This window comes from Martes martes (genome assembly GCF_963455335.1).
Source record: "Martes martes genome assembly, chromosome: 4".
Taxonomy (NCBI): domain Eukaryota; kingdom Metazoa; phylum Chordata; class Mammalia; order Carnivora; family Mustelidae; genus Martes; species Martes martes.
The window spans coordinates 165010746-165027619 of NC_137891.1; the positions used below are offsets into that span (position 1 = coordinate 165010746).

Consider the following 16874-nt stretch of genomic DNA (forward strand, 5'->3'; position numbering starts at 1 on the left):
TTCCTAAAAGCTGATAATGAAATGTGGGGTGGGAAAGGGAGTGTAGTACCTTTGAAGTATTTTAGTCATTTTTCTCATTTAAAGTAACCACCTGCCCCCATTTCCTCTCCTCCACTTTCTCTCATAATTTTGTGTTAAGAGGAACACTGATCGTTTTAAGCTTATTACTCCTAATCTTAAAAAACTGCATTCTCTAAGAGACCCCAGTGTATTTAGTAGGTACCTTCTAAGATTAACCCAATGGCTCACATTCAGTGAAACCCTAATCCTCTTGGCTTAGAACACTAATTAAACTCCTAAGTAGAAGTACTATAAACCCCACCACTCTTTATAGATGTATTATACCACTAATATAAACAGATAATAATTTGGGAAATTGTAACGGTACGCCTGTGCAATTTTTTATAAGTGGCATATTATGGCAGACAAAAATTTAGATACTTGGCTTTTCTTGGGCGCCACTATGTTGTGGCGGAATGTTTTCTGGTGTTCTTGGACTGCAATTATGCACTATTAAAAGTAGTGGCCTGCTACATAACTGCGTTTAGCCAGCATTTCTGCAGTGCGTAACTGTGAGGAACGTAGTACCGCAAATGGCAATGGACATTAGGACCCGGATGTAGTATTCCTGCTTGCTCCAAGATTCTCATTGCCGACTGCATACAGGTAGGTAACAAGCAATATAATCTAACTTGGTGACTTGCTATGTACTTTTATTCCGTGGGCATTCTGACATCACACTTCTGACAATGAAATTACAGTGCAGCACCTAACACTTGTATGGTAAAGCTAGTTTCTATCAAAACTGCGTGGGTTTGGGCTTAGAGCTGTAATTTGTCAGGCAGAATTCAGTGCTGTTGCAGTTCTCAGATAAAAAGTGCAAACTTGATTCTTTGGTATGTCTGATTCAGTTGCGTGGTTTCCTTTAGTTGCATTGTAACTGAAGAGAACCTGGAGCATATCAGTGGTGTGGGGGAGAGGGAATCAAACCATACTTGGCAAGTAGAGTGCTTTTAAGCATCTTGACACGACTGTATAGCATGTGATACTGAGTCTCTGTTGTAGCAAACTGACCTCATAGGTCAGCAATATCGATTTCAGAATGCAATCTCGGTAATTTCTGTAGGTTGAGTGAATTAAGACAAAGTACAGTTTTTTTTTTTATAATGTGATTTAATTTTTTTTTTTTTAAATGGGCTTCATGGGAATACCTTTGTTACTAATGTGGGCTTAGGTGGGAATCCAATGTGTATAGTTCAAGTTACGTGACTTATCTAAATATGTCTCTGCTCTAAACTTGGGGGAAAGTGGTGTGGCATGTTGATTTGCCTGCAGTTGAATACATGTTGGGAATCATTTCCCAATCCTAAGCCTTCGTCGTATTCTGTAGGATAACTGCACATGTTCAGAGTAGCTTTTCAAATTTGGTTCCCTTATTAGCTTTAGGGATGTGATGTTATATAATCCAAAATGTTCACCCAAGAAAAAGAAAAAAGTCTTCAAAAGCACCTTCTTTTGTTGCTTAGGACTTAAGCTTTGTAAGCTTTGCATCAACTGTTGTTCCAGACCTCAATTCAATTTAACTTTGGTCTCTGAGCTGGTTTTTAGTTAGCATGCATGAGAAACAGCTATCATGTATAATGCTTTTCTGCTCTGTAACTGGAAAGTTCGGTTTACTTTGCATAAATGCCGGTGAAAACTCTTCATGACTATGAGAATTTTCTTCCACTCTATCAAGAAAAATGGCTTGTTCTTTGGCAAGCAGTTCACAAGGTGGGGACAAATTGGTACTTAATATGTAGTCTGTTCAAGCAAATAACTTGACTCTCCTGTTAAAAAAGCAAATGGTGACTAGATTAGTTCTATATTGATAGTACAATGCAGTGCAAACAATGCTCAGTATTAGTGACGAGAGTGTCACTAAATTGACATACAACCCTGATGGGGTTTTCCTGTGGCATAATTCATTAAATCGGTGGCCAACACTTGCTGCCGTGATTTAGTGATTCGAGTGCTTAGAAATAAAAGCTCAGGTTTATTTCCTAACAGCCAGTAACAATTTTGAGAGAACGTACTTGTCACAATCTATGGACTTCAGGAATATTACTGGGGAGGGCGGTTAATTTTGCTTCATTTCTGCTTATTTCAAGATGAATAGGTTTTTGCACTTTGAAATGAGAAACCTGTGACTTAAGCCGATTCTTAATAGTTTCGATTTGTATGTAGCTATAATTTGTGAATCTTAGTGTAGAGGGTCTCACTCACTCAAAAAGCTGGGAATAAATGGGTTGCAGTAACAACACTATACCGAGGTGCTTGCATTGTATTTCATAGTCTTTTCTTGTTACAAACCAAAATTATTCTTTTTAAGAGAATGGTCTAAGGTTCAGAGGTGTGATGCCAGAATGCATTTTCGTACTGTTAGGCCCTTGGAACAGATACCGGTGCTTTCTGAAAGATGAAAGAAATGGAATGGGTGCTCTTCACACAGGTTGCAAAACCTACAAAGAATGCATAATAGTCTCATTTTTTCCCCTAGAGAAGAGATGTGTGTGACTAGTTTTGGACTTTTAACCTAAATGGGGGTTGCATGTCTCCTATTGTTAATCATTGTCAGCTGCAGTGACATGATCCACAGTCCTGCATTTACTGCCTTTCCCTTAATGATTTTGGACAGGTTTGAGAGAGCCAGGATGTTTGTTCTGGGCCTTTATTTGGTTTTGGCTTTAGCTGATAATGTTTCAGTGTTCTGTCAGCTAGTGCAGTTCTCAAATGGCTGCCTATTAGGGAAAGAATTCTGAGGATTTGACTGTTCCTAATCATCTGTCATTGCTGCTAGATAATGATTGGCAATTTTTAAGACTCAACTGTGGAAATCTCACAGTTGGTAAACCATCAACCATAAAAATGTTGCTTTTGAACACCAGTGCTGAAAAGATTTTATTTGGAGGGTGAGAAGGGGGCTGGATGCAGGATAGGATAATCTGGAGAATGGGGGAGAATGCAAACGATATAGTATCCCTTATGGATGGTACATGTGCAACAGGGAGCTCTTTTTTTTTTTTTTTAATCCCCTTGGCAGTAACTGATAATCAGGGAGGAAGAAAAACCTGGAACTTGAATTAAGGCTGATCTTTCTGGTTTTTGTGCACCGTGGCCCTGCCAGGCATATATAGTGAAGGTGAATGTCTTCTCCCTCAGAAAAACTCAGGTTCCTTGCTGTCCCGAATAAGGCCTAGCTTCCCTGCCCTAACTGAAAACTCAGTGAGGACTTGGAGGGAAAGAACGAGGCAAATACAGAGGATTGCAGGATAACAACTGCATTGTTGTGTACTGTGGATGGGGGAGGGCACTCTTGGAGGACTCCTGCTGCAGGTGGTCAGTCCACCTGAGACCGGAAGACATACTTGAATGGGGAGCAGGGTACGTGCTTTTATATGAAAAGAGAGCTGATGTTAAAACTCATTTGGTAAGGTAAACGTTGTCACATACCTTCACATAAGGGATAGTATATTTTGGGTTGCAGTCAAACTTGATTGTGCTCAGACTGGTGAAAATAGCAGATAGGCTTTTGTATTTTAAATAAGATACAGTTTTTATTCTTTGAATTGAGCTGTCTACTTTATTGCTTTACATAAAAATAATTTTAGATTTTCCCCCCCATCAAGTTTCTTCCTGTTTTCTTTTTTGTTTTTTTTTTCTTTTTTCTTTTTTTTTTTTTTTTTGGTTTTTTTTTTTTTTAAATGCTGTAACTTGCCCCTAATCTTTGTCTCTGGAATTTTACTCTCTAAATTTTAAAGTTAACTAGCATTTTCAAACCTTTATACCCTTGTCTTTTATATTAACTTTCTCTTATTATTCTTTAGGTAAGAATGATTGAGGTTGGCTGATACTGGAGTACTCACTCACTTCAAGTAAGTTTCCTTAGAAGTCCTAACCTGTAGAAGACTTCCGAGTGTGATTTGTTAAAAACGGTTAAGTAATGTGATTTAGTTGTGTGGGGTGAAATGTGTTTGATTTTTTTTTTTTTTTAAGATCTTATTTATTTGACAGACACACGGCAAGAGAGGGAACACAAGTGGGGTTGAGGGGAGTGGGAGAGGGAGAAGCAGGCTCCCTGCTGAGTAGGGAGCCCAGTGCGGGGCTTGATCCCAGGACCCTGGGATCATGACCTCAGCGAAGGCAGCGCTTAACGGCTGAGCTACCCACGTGCCCCAAATGTGTTTGATTTTTAAGAGGTTTACTTCTCCTGAGATAATACCCATGTGTTTTTGTTTTTGAAAACAACATGCAGAGGGCACCTGGGTGGCTCAGTCAAGTGTCTGCCCACTGTTCAGGTCATCCTGGGGTCCTGAGTTCAAGCCTGCTTCTCCCTCTCTGCCTCACCCGCTTATGCTCTCTTACGTGCTCATGCTGTCTCTCAAGTAAATCTTTAAAAAAAAATTGGGTGTGTGAGCTTGAGAAAGTGGGGACTGTTTCACTTATAAAAGTGTCAGACAATAGAATTGACAAAAGGTACATGGATGAAGCTGTGTTGTATACCTGAAACTAATAGACTATTGTGTGTTTTATGTTTCAGTTTTAAGAAAAGATAAAGGATTGGGGCACCTGGGTGGTTTGGTTGGTTAAACGTCTGCCTTTGGCTTGGGTCATGATCTCAGGGTCCTGGGATTGAGCCCCGCATTGGGCTCTCTCCTCAGTGGGGAGCCTGCTTCTCCCTCTCCTGCCTGCTTCTCCCCCTGCTTGTACATTCTCTGTGTCAGATAAATAAGTAAATCCAAAAATAATAGAGATACAAGATTATGTAAAGGGAAACCAACTTGAATTAGTGGAGAAATGCCATATTTTTAGAACTCTAAATTCCATTCTTGACCCACTCAGAATCTCCCTGAAGATTCTCTTTTATTGGGGTGCCTGGATGGCTCAGTGGGTTAAAGCCTCTGCCTTCGGCTCAGGTCATGATCCCAGGGTCCTGGGATCGAGCCCTGCATCGGGCTCTCTGCTCGGCAGGGAGCCTGCTTCCCTTCCTCTCTCTCTGCCTGCCTCTCTACCTACTTGTGATCTCTGTCAAATAAATAAATAAAATCTTTAAAAAAAAAGAAATTCTTTTACTTACCCAGCAAATAGTAGAGAACAGTCCAGTCTTGGGTAGGAGGAAAAATCCCGAGTGTGTGTGAGGAAATTTAGAAGATTATAACTGTAGTGTGGACCAGGTCTTTTCTAAGCAATAACAGAGCAAAACAAAAGAAAAAACCCATTGATTGGGAGGGCCCAAAAATGTGCCTCTTGGTGATACTGAGAATAAGATGTATACACTATAGTTAATGAAAATGTAGTATGCTATACATGTTATTTTAATAAGATGATATTTTTAATGATAGGTGGATAAGCTATTAGTCTCAAGACGACATCACACAACGTGAACCAAGAAGGAAAGCCACAGCCTATTAGACTGAGGAACTATCTAGGTAAGTTGAATGTTTCTTAGTCTGTAAACTCCCTTCAGAAGAACTCCTAGGTGTTAAGATGTAACTACTTGTGTGTGAATATTTAATTTTAACTTACTGTGTGTTGAAACTATGTAGGAAGTAATGTTTTTATACTACTAAAAATATTTATACAGTCCTTTTAACAGCCCTCTTTAGGCTGTAGGCCTTGTTGGTGGTTTGTCTCAACCCTCAGAAAAAACAGGGACTGTAGGGACGCCTGGGTGGCTCAGTCGTTAAGCGGCTGCCTCTGCCTCGGGTCATGATTCCAGGGTCCTGGGATCGAGCCCCGTATTGAGCCCCATCTCGGGCTCTGCTCAGTGGGAAGCCTGCTTCTCTGTCTCCCACTCCCCCTGCTTCATTTCCCTCTATCGCTGTGTTTCTCTCTGTCAAATAAATAAAATCTTTTAAAGGGGGGTTGCACCTGGGTGGCCCAGTTGTGAAGCATCTGCCTTCAGCTCAGGTCAAGATCTCAGGGTCCTGGGGTCAAGCCCCACGTCGGGCTCCCTGCTCAGTGGGAGGCCTACTTCTCACTCTCCCACTACTGCTTATGTTCCCACTCTCTCTGTCTCTGTCATATAAATAAAATCTTAAAAAAAAAAAGAAGAAGAAGAAGAAAACGGACTTTAGTTTTCTGTAAGAGTTTGTATGTCTGTCTGCCTCCATACATAGAACTGTGCAAAAGAGGGTTTGGAAAATTGGAAATTGCCGATTTTTTAACCGAATACTTATAAGATGGGGTCATCTAGAATTGATGATGTCCTGGAAGGGTTGGCAGTTCTAAAGGGCAACTCAATTCTGCTGTTGTAGCTGGGAAAGCAGTCATAGACTGTATGTAGACAAAGGGACAGGGCTGCGTGCCAAGAGTTTACAAAAAAGTAGTAGGTAGATAGTAGCCTGTTGTCTCATCATCTAATACAAATGGATATATAGTTAGATTATAGCTCAGTTAAAGGGCTGTCATAATCATTTAAGAGTAAGGTAGAAATAGCGTTAAGTGATTGACTGGATTTTAAACCTAGGGGAGGTGCCAGGTAGTGGAGTGTCTTAAGAGATCTCCCTTCTCAGTGCTTGCAACCAAAGTTCTAATAAATGGAATTAAAGGTGAATCAACTAGCTGGTGACAAAGGCTGGTGGTAAAATAATCTGCATCTTAATCCTTAACTATATAGTACTTAATGATCTATAAGTACTATTAATACTTATGATTAACAGTACTTAATGATCATTAAGTACTGTTAATACCCCATTTCTTGATTAGTATTACTTTGATATTAAAAAGTTTACTTGGTGCTAAACGGTGAGTGTTTGACAACTCTGATTCTTAACATCTTTTGGAGTAATTGTTTCTTTTAATTGGCAGGATCAGGTGAACTCTGTCCAGAAAACCAATGAAGAACAGGGCAAAGAGGAATGAGCAGCCTAATTGTTAATAAAGACATTTTTAAATCAGATTGTGCTTTTATTTGTTTTGGTTTTTGTGTTTAAGTAGGACTTTTTGTTTCTAATATTTTCTTTATATGTCATCACCTTGTTTTTAGGTGACATGGGCATGGAACATGGTCATTCAGGACTTGGGCTTTCTGGCTTAGCTGCTTCAACATTAATTACTGATCAGCTTGATGGCCCTTCCTTGGCTCTTGTCCTAACTTAACTGATTAAGCCATCAATATTTTTAAATTGCCTTGATTCTTTATAGGTTTTATTCCTAAAATCAGCATGTAATGAATACAGCAGTTATAACTACATGCCCCTCCTTGATTGGGCTTCAGGCATAATACCATTTTGTATCCTGCTTTTGTATTTCCCCAAAGAATTGTCAGATGACAGTTTTGGAGTATTGACATTACTTCACAAAGAAGCACAGACAGAATTAGAATTACGTCTTGCCAAACAATCATGTTTGGGTTACCCTGAGTAGCAATTTCTTGAAGTTAAAATGAATTGGAATTTCATACGCAGTGTGAAATATGAGTAGATTCTTTGAATAGAAGTGGAAGGGAAGGATTGTTGGAATCGACTGTAAAATCGGCTTAATAAAGAAATTTGGAAGTAAAATCTGCTTTTCTCCCTTCACTCTAGTTATTTTGTTGAAACTTGACAAGGTTAGTCAAAGGGTTGTTTGGCACCAGCTTAATTAAGCATTTGTTCAGGAAAAGGTATGGAGCACATGTTTAAATGGTAATTCTGTTGCTTTGTCTCTGTGGGCCACGTTACTTATAGTGCAGAATTTCAGAAAGCACTAATTTGTTAGCTTGCTGTAATTAAATAGAGGAAGCTCAGAATTTAGAACATCTTGCTCAGTGTTACTTGAAAAAGCACAAAAGAAGAGAGTTGAAAGCCAAAGCAGTCACTGCTCCCATGGGATTTGCTTTGAAAACCTGTGCAAGAGGAAGCCTAGCACTTAACTACCAAGAGGTTGAGCATGAAAAAGACTGGGAAGAAATTCAAGGTTCATATGGAAAAAAAAAAAAAATCCCATGTTCATGAATATAAAGACTTAGGAGTTGGAGCTCCTTGGTGGCTCAGTTGGTTAAGGGTCTGCCTTCAGCTCGGGTCATTATCTCTGGGTAGTCAAACTTAGGTGGCAGCTGACTTCCCTTAAAGTAAGCATCCCAAGAAACCCTGATGGAAGCTGCATGACGTGACCTCTCTGACGTAGGTTTGTCACTTCTACACTTGGTAGAAACAGTCACAGTCCCAATGAGATTAATGGGGAGGGGAAATACCCCCACCTCAATGGAAGGAGTGTGAGAATTTGTAGGTACAGTTTTGGGGTTTTTATTTCTTTAGTATGTATGTATGTATTTCTTTTAAAGATTTTATTTGATCTCAAGTAGGCAGAGAGCCTGATGCGGGGCTTGACCCCAGGACCCTGAGATGACTAGAGCCAAAGACAGAGGCTTAACCCACTAAGCCACCCAGGCATCCCTATTTTAAAAGTACAGATAATGTTTTGAGACCATTAGAGTCTTGAAATTCATAGGCTAGTTATTTGTTCATTTTTTTCATTTATCAGCAGTGCACTTGATTTAGCCAAAAGGACAAACATTTATCTGCAAGACGTTTTGTCTCGTGTGTCAGATACATACTTAAAATGGAGATAACAGAGATGAAAAGGTGTCCTGTCCTCAAGATGTTCTGGTGGGGAGGTCTACATAGGTGTAAAGGGGGAGAAACTTAATATATTTGTATGTTCTACTTACATGTCGGAGCCTTTATGTATGTAGGTCACGTAAGTTTAATTTATTGTCACAACCGTTCACTAGTCCTAGACATACGCTGAAGCATGGAAATGGAATGTAGTAGTAGTAGGCAGTTGGGTATTTTTTACTTTTCTCAGCTCTATGCCCAACAGAAGGCTTGAACTCATGACCCCAAGATTAGGGTCTCATGCTCATCTGACAGCAGGATCCCCTGGGGTATTGTTATAGATGGAGACTTAACAAGCAATGCACTCAGCAGTAACACATGTAAGGGGTAAAAAGGAAACAGGCTTAGATGGGAAAGTTGAAGTTGACATAGAACAGGTCTCAGCCAATCCATGAAATGGCCCTTCAGAGTTGTCCCAAATTGATGTAAGGGGCTGAGCCTTTTTGTCTCACTGGATATTGACTGTCTCTAGTGGAATGTGGGGAAGGGTGGGCATAAACTCAGAAGAGGCCTATCAATTGAGGAAATTCCCAGAAAGGGATAGAATTATGAGCCTGTAGGAAAGTTAGGGGAGCAAGGGACTCAATTCTGAAAGGGGTGTCTGGTGGCATACCAGAATCCAAACTCCGTATGTTCACAGGAAACTCAGGGAAGACTAGTGTGCTTGCGATATGTATTTGGGGCTCATCAGCCTATAGGTAACAGTTGAAGTCACGTGCCAAAGTATGATTGTCCAGGGAGCATCTATAAGATGAAGAATCCAAGGATGCACCTCTGAGAACACTAGGACTCTGGTACTAAGAGTTTATGAAAGAGGGGTGCCCGGGTGGCTCAGTTCTTAAGTGTCTGCCTTCAGCTCAGGTCATGATCCCAGGGTCTTGGGATCGAGCCCAGCGTCGGGCTCCCTGCTCAGCTGGGAAGCCTGCTTCTCTCTCTCCCACTCCCCTGCCTGTGTACCCTCTCTCACTGTGTCTCTCTCTGTTAGATGATAGTTCATGAAAGAGGGTTGCCTGGGTGACTCAGGTTAAGATCCCAGGGTCCTCAAATAAATACATTAAAAAAAAAAAAAAAAACTCATGAAAGAGACTAAGGATAGGCAAGAAGTGACTCTGTAAAACAAAAGTTTGGAGTTTTGACGGCAGAGGAAAGTGTCAGAGTCTAGAGTGCAAGCAGCTGGATCACCGTTGGCAGGAGGATTTTCTGTTTCTCTGAAACCAGAGGGAGGAGAAGGGAGGGCATCTGGTGTTACCCTGCTGTTTGATGTGCTGTGAGTAAAAAGAACCTGTCTTGGGGTGTCTACCTAGCTCAGTCGGTGGAGCATGCGACTTGATCTTGGGGATTTGAGTTCAAGCCCTCCGTTGGGCATAGAGCTTACTTTATTTTTATTTTTTAATTTTGGGGGGAAGATTTTATTTATTTGATGGAGAGTACAAGCACGAGGAGCAGCAGGGAGAGGGAGAAGCAGGCTTCTGCTGAGCAGAGAGCCTGAGTGGGGCTTGATCCCAGGAGCCTGAGTTCATGATCCAAGCCAAAGGCAGACACCTAACTGATTGAGCCACCACGGCACCACTAGAGCTTACTTTAAAAAAAACTTGAGTGTCTCATTCGGATCCATTGAGTTTCAATTTTAGCACATATGGAATTTTGGCAAGCTCCTGAGCTTGTTTTGTTAGTCATCTTTCCTCTGTCAAGATACGCCATCCGCTAAGATTTGAGTTATCTCTCTTTTTTTAAAGATTTTATTTATTCACTTGACAGAGCTAGAGAACACAAGCAGGGGGAGAGTAACAGAGGCAGAGGGAGAAGCAGGCTTCCCACTGAGCAGGGAGCTCACTGTGGGCCTCAGTCCCAGGACCCTAGGATCATGACCTGAGCTGAAGCCAGACGCTTAACTGACTGAGCCACCCAGGTGTCCCTAAAGTTCATTTCTTCAGACAGTATATTGAAGTTTGCTTTTTCAACCAATTCGACAATCTTTATTTTTCAGTTGGAGTCTACTTTAGGCCATATATTTAATATAATTACCAATATGGTTAGACTTAAGTCTCCTATCTTACTATGTTTTCTATTTGTTCTGTTGTTTCCTTTTCCCTCTCTTCCTGCTATCCTTTGGCTACATTGAGTATTTTTAGTATTCCATTTTACTCCTGTTGACTTACTAGTTATTCCTCTCAGTTTGTCTTAGTGGTTGCCCTAGAGCTTCAGTATGCGCCTTTAACTTACCACTCCTTACCATCAAATATATGCCTCTTCACAGAGAAGTTAGAACCTTAAGACAAATTTTCCCCATCCTTTGTGTTATTGTCATACTTTATTTCTACTTGTGTTATATCCCCTAGAAAAATACTATTTTTGCCTAAATACTCAAATATATTTTAAACAAATCTGAATATTAGGGAAAATGATATATATATGTATATATGGCCTTTTCCCAAGAGCTAATTCTAGTGTTTGCTGGATGCCCCAGGTGTGTAACAAGGTTCTTCCGTTTTGGATAGACAGAATGCCAGTGTTTCCCAGGTCTGTGGAAGCCCTAGGTTCGTCTTACAGTTCCTTGGCTGTTCAATTTTAAATAGTTGTTCTTTGACTGACCTGATGGAGTCTCATTCTATATGTGCACAGTTTAGTGTTCTGCCAAGAATGCAAAAGAAGCTTTATATAGGGGCGCGTGGGTGGCTCAGTAGTGAAGCGTCTGCCTTTGGCTCAGGTCATGATCCCAGGGTCCTGGGATTGAACGTTGGGCTCCCTGCTTGGCCGGAAGGCCAGCTTCTCCCTCTCCGACTCCCCCTGCTTGTGTTCCCCTCTCTCGTTGTGTCTTTCTCAAATAAATAAATAAAATATTTTTTTTAAAAAGCCTTACACAGATTTCTTTCTTTGCATAGCTCCCTCCATTCTAGTAGTCAGTTCCACAGATTCCAGCTGCTTCAGCCTCATCAAACACCCATCTCTTCTCAAAGCAGCAAGACCATCACGCTCTGCTTGGGGCCTCCTTCCTATGCAGCGAATTGAGTAATGCCTCCAGGCAGATGGCTGTGACAAGCACTTACCTCATTTATTACTCTTTTCTCGTGGATCACAGTACTGCATAGTCTGTTTTCCAGTTTGTTTTGCACTGACTTGTATCCCTCCCAAATTCATATATTGATCTTATCTTCCAGTACATATCAGAATGTGACTGTATTCGGAGACAGGGCCTTTAAACAGGTAATTAGGTCATAAGTTTGGGCTCTAGGGGCACCTGGGTGGCTCAGTGGGTTAAGCCTCTGCCTTCAGCTCAGGTCATGATCTCAGGGTCTTGGGATCAAGTCCCGCATCTGGCTCTCTGTTCGACAGGAAGCCTGCTTCCCCCTCTCTCTCTGCCTGCCTCTCTGCCTACTTGTGATCTCTGTCTGTCAAATAAATAAATAAAATCTTAAAAAAAAAAAAAAGTTCGGGCTCTAAACCAGTAAGACTGGTGGCCTTAAAAGAAGGGGAAGAGATACAAAGGTCATATGCAAAGGCCACGTGAGAACACAGTAAAACAATGCTATTGGCAAGCCAAAAAAGTAGACTTCAGAAGAAATCAAACCTCGTGAGACCTTGGTCTTGGACTTCTGGCCTCCAGAATTATGAGAAAATTAATTTGTGGTATTTTAGCCATCCAATCTGGTATCTTATGAAGGCAGCCCTAGCAAACTAATGCATAATGTACGATCAATAGTCATTTAATATACTTTGTGTAGTTCTCTGGTTGTTTACAGCAGAAGGACAGATCTGGTACTAGATCTTTGAGCTAGAAGCTGAATCCAACAGATTTGTTTTACCAGAGGACAGAACAGGTTGGACAAAATATTCACACAAGTCTGTTTTACACTGGAAAACATGATGAATATTTTAAAAAACAGCTTTATTAAAGTATAACTGATACCTAACAAGCTCATATATTTAAAGTGTAAATTTGATAAGATTTGACATATGTATACACCATGAAATCATCACCACAATCGAGTGAACGAAGGTGTCCATCCCACCCCCAGAATCTTTCTTGAGCCCCTTAGTCGTCTGATTACTGTCCTTTCCCCTATCAATCTGCAGGCAACCCCTGGTCCGCTTTTCTCCTTAGTTCACTTTCCCCACTCCTTTACTTCTTCCCAGGAGCTTCTCCCAAATGAACTACATACATCCAAGCCCTTGTCTTCAGGCTCTGCTTCTATGGAAACAAAACAAAACAAAAGAAAAAACTAAGAAACTCATCCATTCTGTCTCTAAGGAATGTGATTTGGATATGTAACAGATGTTCTTGTATTACTTGTCAGTATACCTAAATGTCTATAGAATTCCTAGTATGTGAGACTCCCTAATTCAGCCAACATGTAACAGCTTGATTGAAATATAATTAAGGCACAATGAAATGTACATATATGAAGTGTATATGTTGGTGAGTTTTGGTAGTGTGTGATCATGTGTGAAACCATAGCTGCATCGAAATAATAAACATATATATTACCTCCCAGAGTTCCTATTGCTTCTTTGTAACGCAGTCTTTTCTCACTCAGGAAACCACTGGGATGCTTTCTGTCACTCTATATTAGTTTGCCTTTTCTAAAATTTTATATGAATGAAGTAATACAGAATTTACCTTTTTTCAGCCCAGCTTCTTTCATTCAACAAAATTATTGAGATTCATTCATGTAGTTTTGAGTATCAGTAGTTGGTTCCTTTTTACTGTTGAGTGATATTCCATTGTATGGATATAATATGATTTGTTTATTCATTTACTTGATGGGTGTGATAGTTAATTTTATGTGTCAGTTTGGGCTAAGAGATGCCTAGAGAGCTGGTAAAAAACATTACTTTTTGGTGTGTCTGTGAAGATGTTTCCAGAATAGATTAGCATTTGAATTAGTGGACTGAGTAAAAAGATCACCCTCATCAGTGCAATTGGGGATCAATCCAATCTGTTGAGGACATGAACAGAAGCCTCTATTCAGAGAAGGCAGAGGAAGGGTGAATTTGCCCTCTGCTTGAGTAGACATACACTCTTGCCTTTGGAGCTCCTCTTGGTTCTTCAAACTCAGATTGGGACATTCATCATCAGCTCCCCTAGGTTTCAGGCCTTTTGGACATGGACTAAATCAGATCACCGGGTTTCCTGATTCCCCAGTTAGCAGATGGCAGACGGTAGGACTTCTCAGCTGCCATAATTATGTGAGTCAATTCCTATAATAAATCTCATGTATATTAATACAAATATTACTAAATTAATACATTGAATAGTAATACATAAAATATTAATAGTAAATTATATTATGTCTGTATCTCCTATTGGTTATATTTCTCTGAAGAACTGTGACTAATTCAGTGGGCATTTGGATTGTTTTCAGTTTGGGGTATTATAATAAAGCTGCTATGAATATTTGTGTGCAAGTCTTTGTGTGGACAGAGGCTTTCATTTCTTTTAGGTAATAACTTTGGAGCAGAATAGCAGGTCATATGGTAGATATATGTTACCTTTTTTTTTTTTGGGAGATAGAGAATGAGAGAGAGAGAGCATGAGAGGGGAGAGGTCAGTGGGAGAAGCAGACTCCCCGCTGAGTAGGGAGCCCAATGCGGGACTCGATCTGGGACTCCAGGATCACGACCTGAGCTGAAGGCAGTTGCTTAACCAACTGAGTCACCCAGGCGCCCCTATATGTTACATTTTTACAGAAACTGTTAGACTGTTTTCCAAAGTGCCCATACCATCTTTTAGTCTCACCGGCAGTGTATGAGAAGTCTAGTTGCTCCACATCCTTGCTGACATGTAAATTTTGCTAGTCTTTTTAGTGTTACGTGTTCTAGTAGATTGTATAGTAGTATAATTTTGAGGTCTTAATTTGCATTTTTCTAATAATGATGTTGACTATCTTTTCATGTACTTATTTAACATCAATATCTCTTCTTTGGGGAAGTATCTGTATCTTTTGCAAAGTAAAAAAAAATTAGATTATCTTCTTATTAAACTGTAAGAATTCTGGGGTGCCTGGGTGGCTGAGTCAGTTGGCAGCTGTCTTCAGCTGTCCCATGTGGGGCTCCCTGCTCAGCGGGGAACCTGCTGTTCCCTCTGCCTGCCGCTCCCCCTGCTTGTGCTTGCTCTCTTTCTCTGTAAATTAAATAAATAAATAAAATCTTAAAAAAAATAAATTTTAAGAATTCTTCATATATTGTAGCTGCAAGTTTTTGTTGGTTCTGTTTGGCAAATATTCTCCAATGTGTGGCATAGTTTTTCATTTTCATAACAGTCTTTTGAAGGGCAAAAGTTTTTACTTTGATTACATGCAGTTTATTATTTTTTCTTTTATAGTTTGTGCTTTTCGTGTCTTATTTAAGAAATCTTTGCCAGGGGCGCCTGGTGGCTCAGTCAGTTGAGTGTCTGACTCTTGATCTCAGCCCAGGTCTTGATCCTGGGGTCATGAGTTCAGGCCCTGCCCTCGTGCTGGGCTCCATGCTGGGCGTGGAACCTACTTTAAAAACAACAATGGAATACTATGCAGCCATCAAAAGAAATGAAATCTTGCCATTTGCAACGATGTGGATGAAACTAGAGGGTATTATGCTGAGTGAAATAAGTCAATCAGAGAAAGACAAGTATCATATGATCTCCCTGATGTGAGGAATTTGAGAGGCAATGTGGGGGGTTTGGGGAGTAGGGAAGGAAAAAATGAAACAAGATGGGATCGGGAGGGAGACAGACCATAAGAGACTCTGAATCTCACAAAACAAACTGAGGGTTGCTGGGGGGAGGAAGGTAGGGAGAGGGTGGTTGGGTTATGGACATTGGGGAGGGTATGTGCTATGGTGAGTGCTGAGAATTGTGTAAGCCTGACCTTTCACAGACCTGTACCCCTGGGGCTAATAATACATTATATGTTAATAAAAAATTAAAATAAAAACAACAACGAGAGCAAAAACAAAAGAAGAACAAAACAAAAGTTCTCAAAACTTTTAGATTGTCTTCCTTTCCATCCAGCTTGTTCCTCTTTTTGCAGCACATCTTCCTAGTCCATGAACTTGCAGGTTTTAAAATCTATTTATAGCACAGCTTTATATAAATGTAACACTGTTGTAATCTTATATATTTGATCTGATTCTTTTTGGGGGAGAGCTCTTCCATATCTTTTTTTTTTTTAAACTTTTATTCCATTTTATTTTATTTTAGAGCGAGAGGGCACATACACATGTGCATAAGGGGAAGGGCAGGGGAAGAGAATCTTCGAGCAGACCCCCAAGCGTGGAGGCTGACACAGGGTTCAATCCCAGGACCCATGAGATCATGACTCAAATCAAAACCAAGAGTCCCATGCTCAACCAGTTGAGCCACCCAGGTGTCCTGTGAGATCTTCCATCTTTCAGATTCCTGCATATGTTGCTTCCTGTCCTTTGTCCTCCTGACTATTGGGCCTTCTCTTTTGAGCCTCAGTTTCCTCTGGATCCATGTAGGGTGCCTTCACTTCCACAGGCTGCTTGCGGTTCTTCTCTTCTACCATTTTCTTTTTCTTCCCTGGACAAAGCTGTTCATCTTTTTGGAAAGTAGCCACTGTGTTCATTTCCTAACCCCCTTCTAGCTTGTGGGTTTTCATCCTCACTTAATACCCTTCCCGTTCGGGGCGCCTGGGTGGCTCAGTGGGTTAAAGCCTCTGCCTTCAGCTCGGGTCATGATCCCGGGGTCCTGGGATCGAGCCCCACGTCGGGCTCTCTGCTCGGCGGGGAGCCTGCTTCCCTTCCTCTCTCTCCGCCTGTCTCTCTGCCTACTTGTGATCTCTGTCTGTCAAATAAATAAATAAAATCTTAAAAAAAAAAATACCCTTCCCGTTCTTCTCCTTCTCTCCTCCCCGCCCCCTTTTTTTGTTTTTTCTTTTTTTTTTTCTTATCATGTCTTGTTTTACACAGCCATTACTGGAGCCTGGTTTCTTTATAAGATACTCCAAGAAGTGGCTTACAGAACCACTAAATACCATCTCATCCATCTAGTTCCTTTTGGTTATGAGGAAACTGAGACCCAGAAAAGATACCAGGTGCCAACCAACAAGTTGCTATGTTTAGTGTTTGCACAGAGTCCGTTTCTTCAGCTCATGTTCAGACAAGCTGGTTAGAGCAGAAAGAACATAATGAATTTAGAAGTTGTGCTCTAACATAGTGATTCCCAAAGGTGACTGTGCCTCACAATCACCTGAGGAGCTTTTACAACTACGGTTTCATTAGCTTTTCCCAAAACTT

The 16874-nt window shown here is 40.7% G+C and overlaps 1 protein-coding gene across 4 annotated transcripts in view; it reads left to right on the top strand.

Moving 5' to 3' along the window:
• The window catches only part of SFPQ (splicing factor proline and glutamine rich), a 45843-nt gene that overhangs the window by 9905 nt on the left and 19064 nt on the right, over positions 1-16874 (top strand). The window contains exons 10-12 of one of the 4 annotated variants that reach the window (XR_013966790.1): positions 3867-3914; positions 5382-5468; positions 11522-13132. Coding sequence is in view for 1 of the 4 variants with exons in the window: in XM_080802907.1 (XP_080659033.1) it covers positions 3867-3890 (24 nt within the window). In the remaining 3 variants the exon portion in view is untranslated. Of the gene's footprint in view, positions 1-3866; positions 3915-5381; positions 5522-6849; positions 7541-11521; positions 13133-16874 lie in introns of those variants that run through there. The other 3 variants (XR_013966791.1, XR_013966789.1, XM_080802907.1) reach the window with 3 other exon arrangements.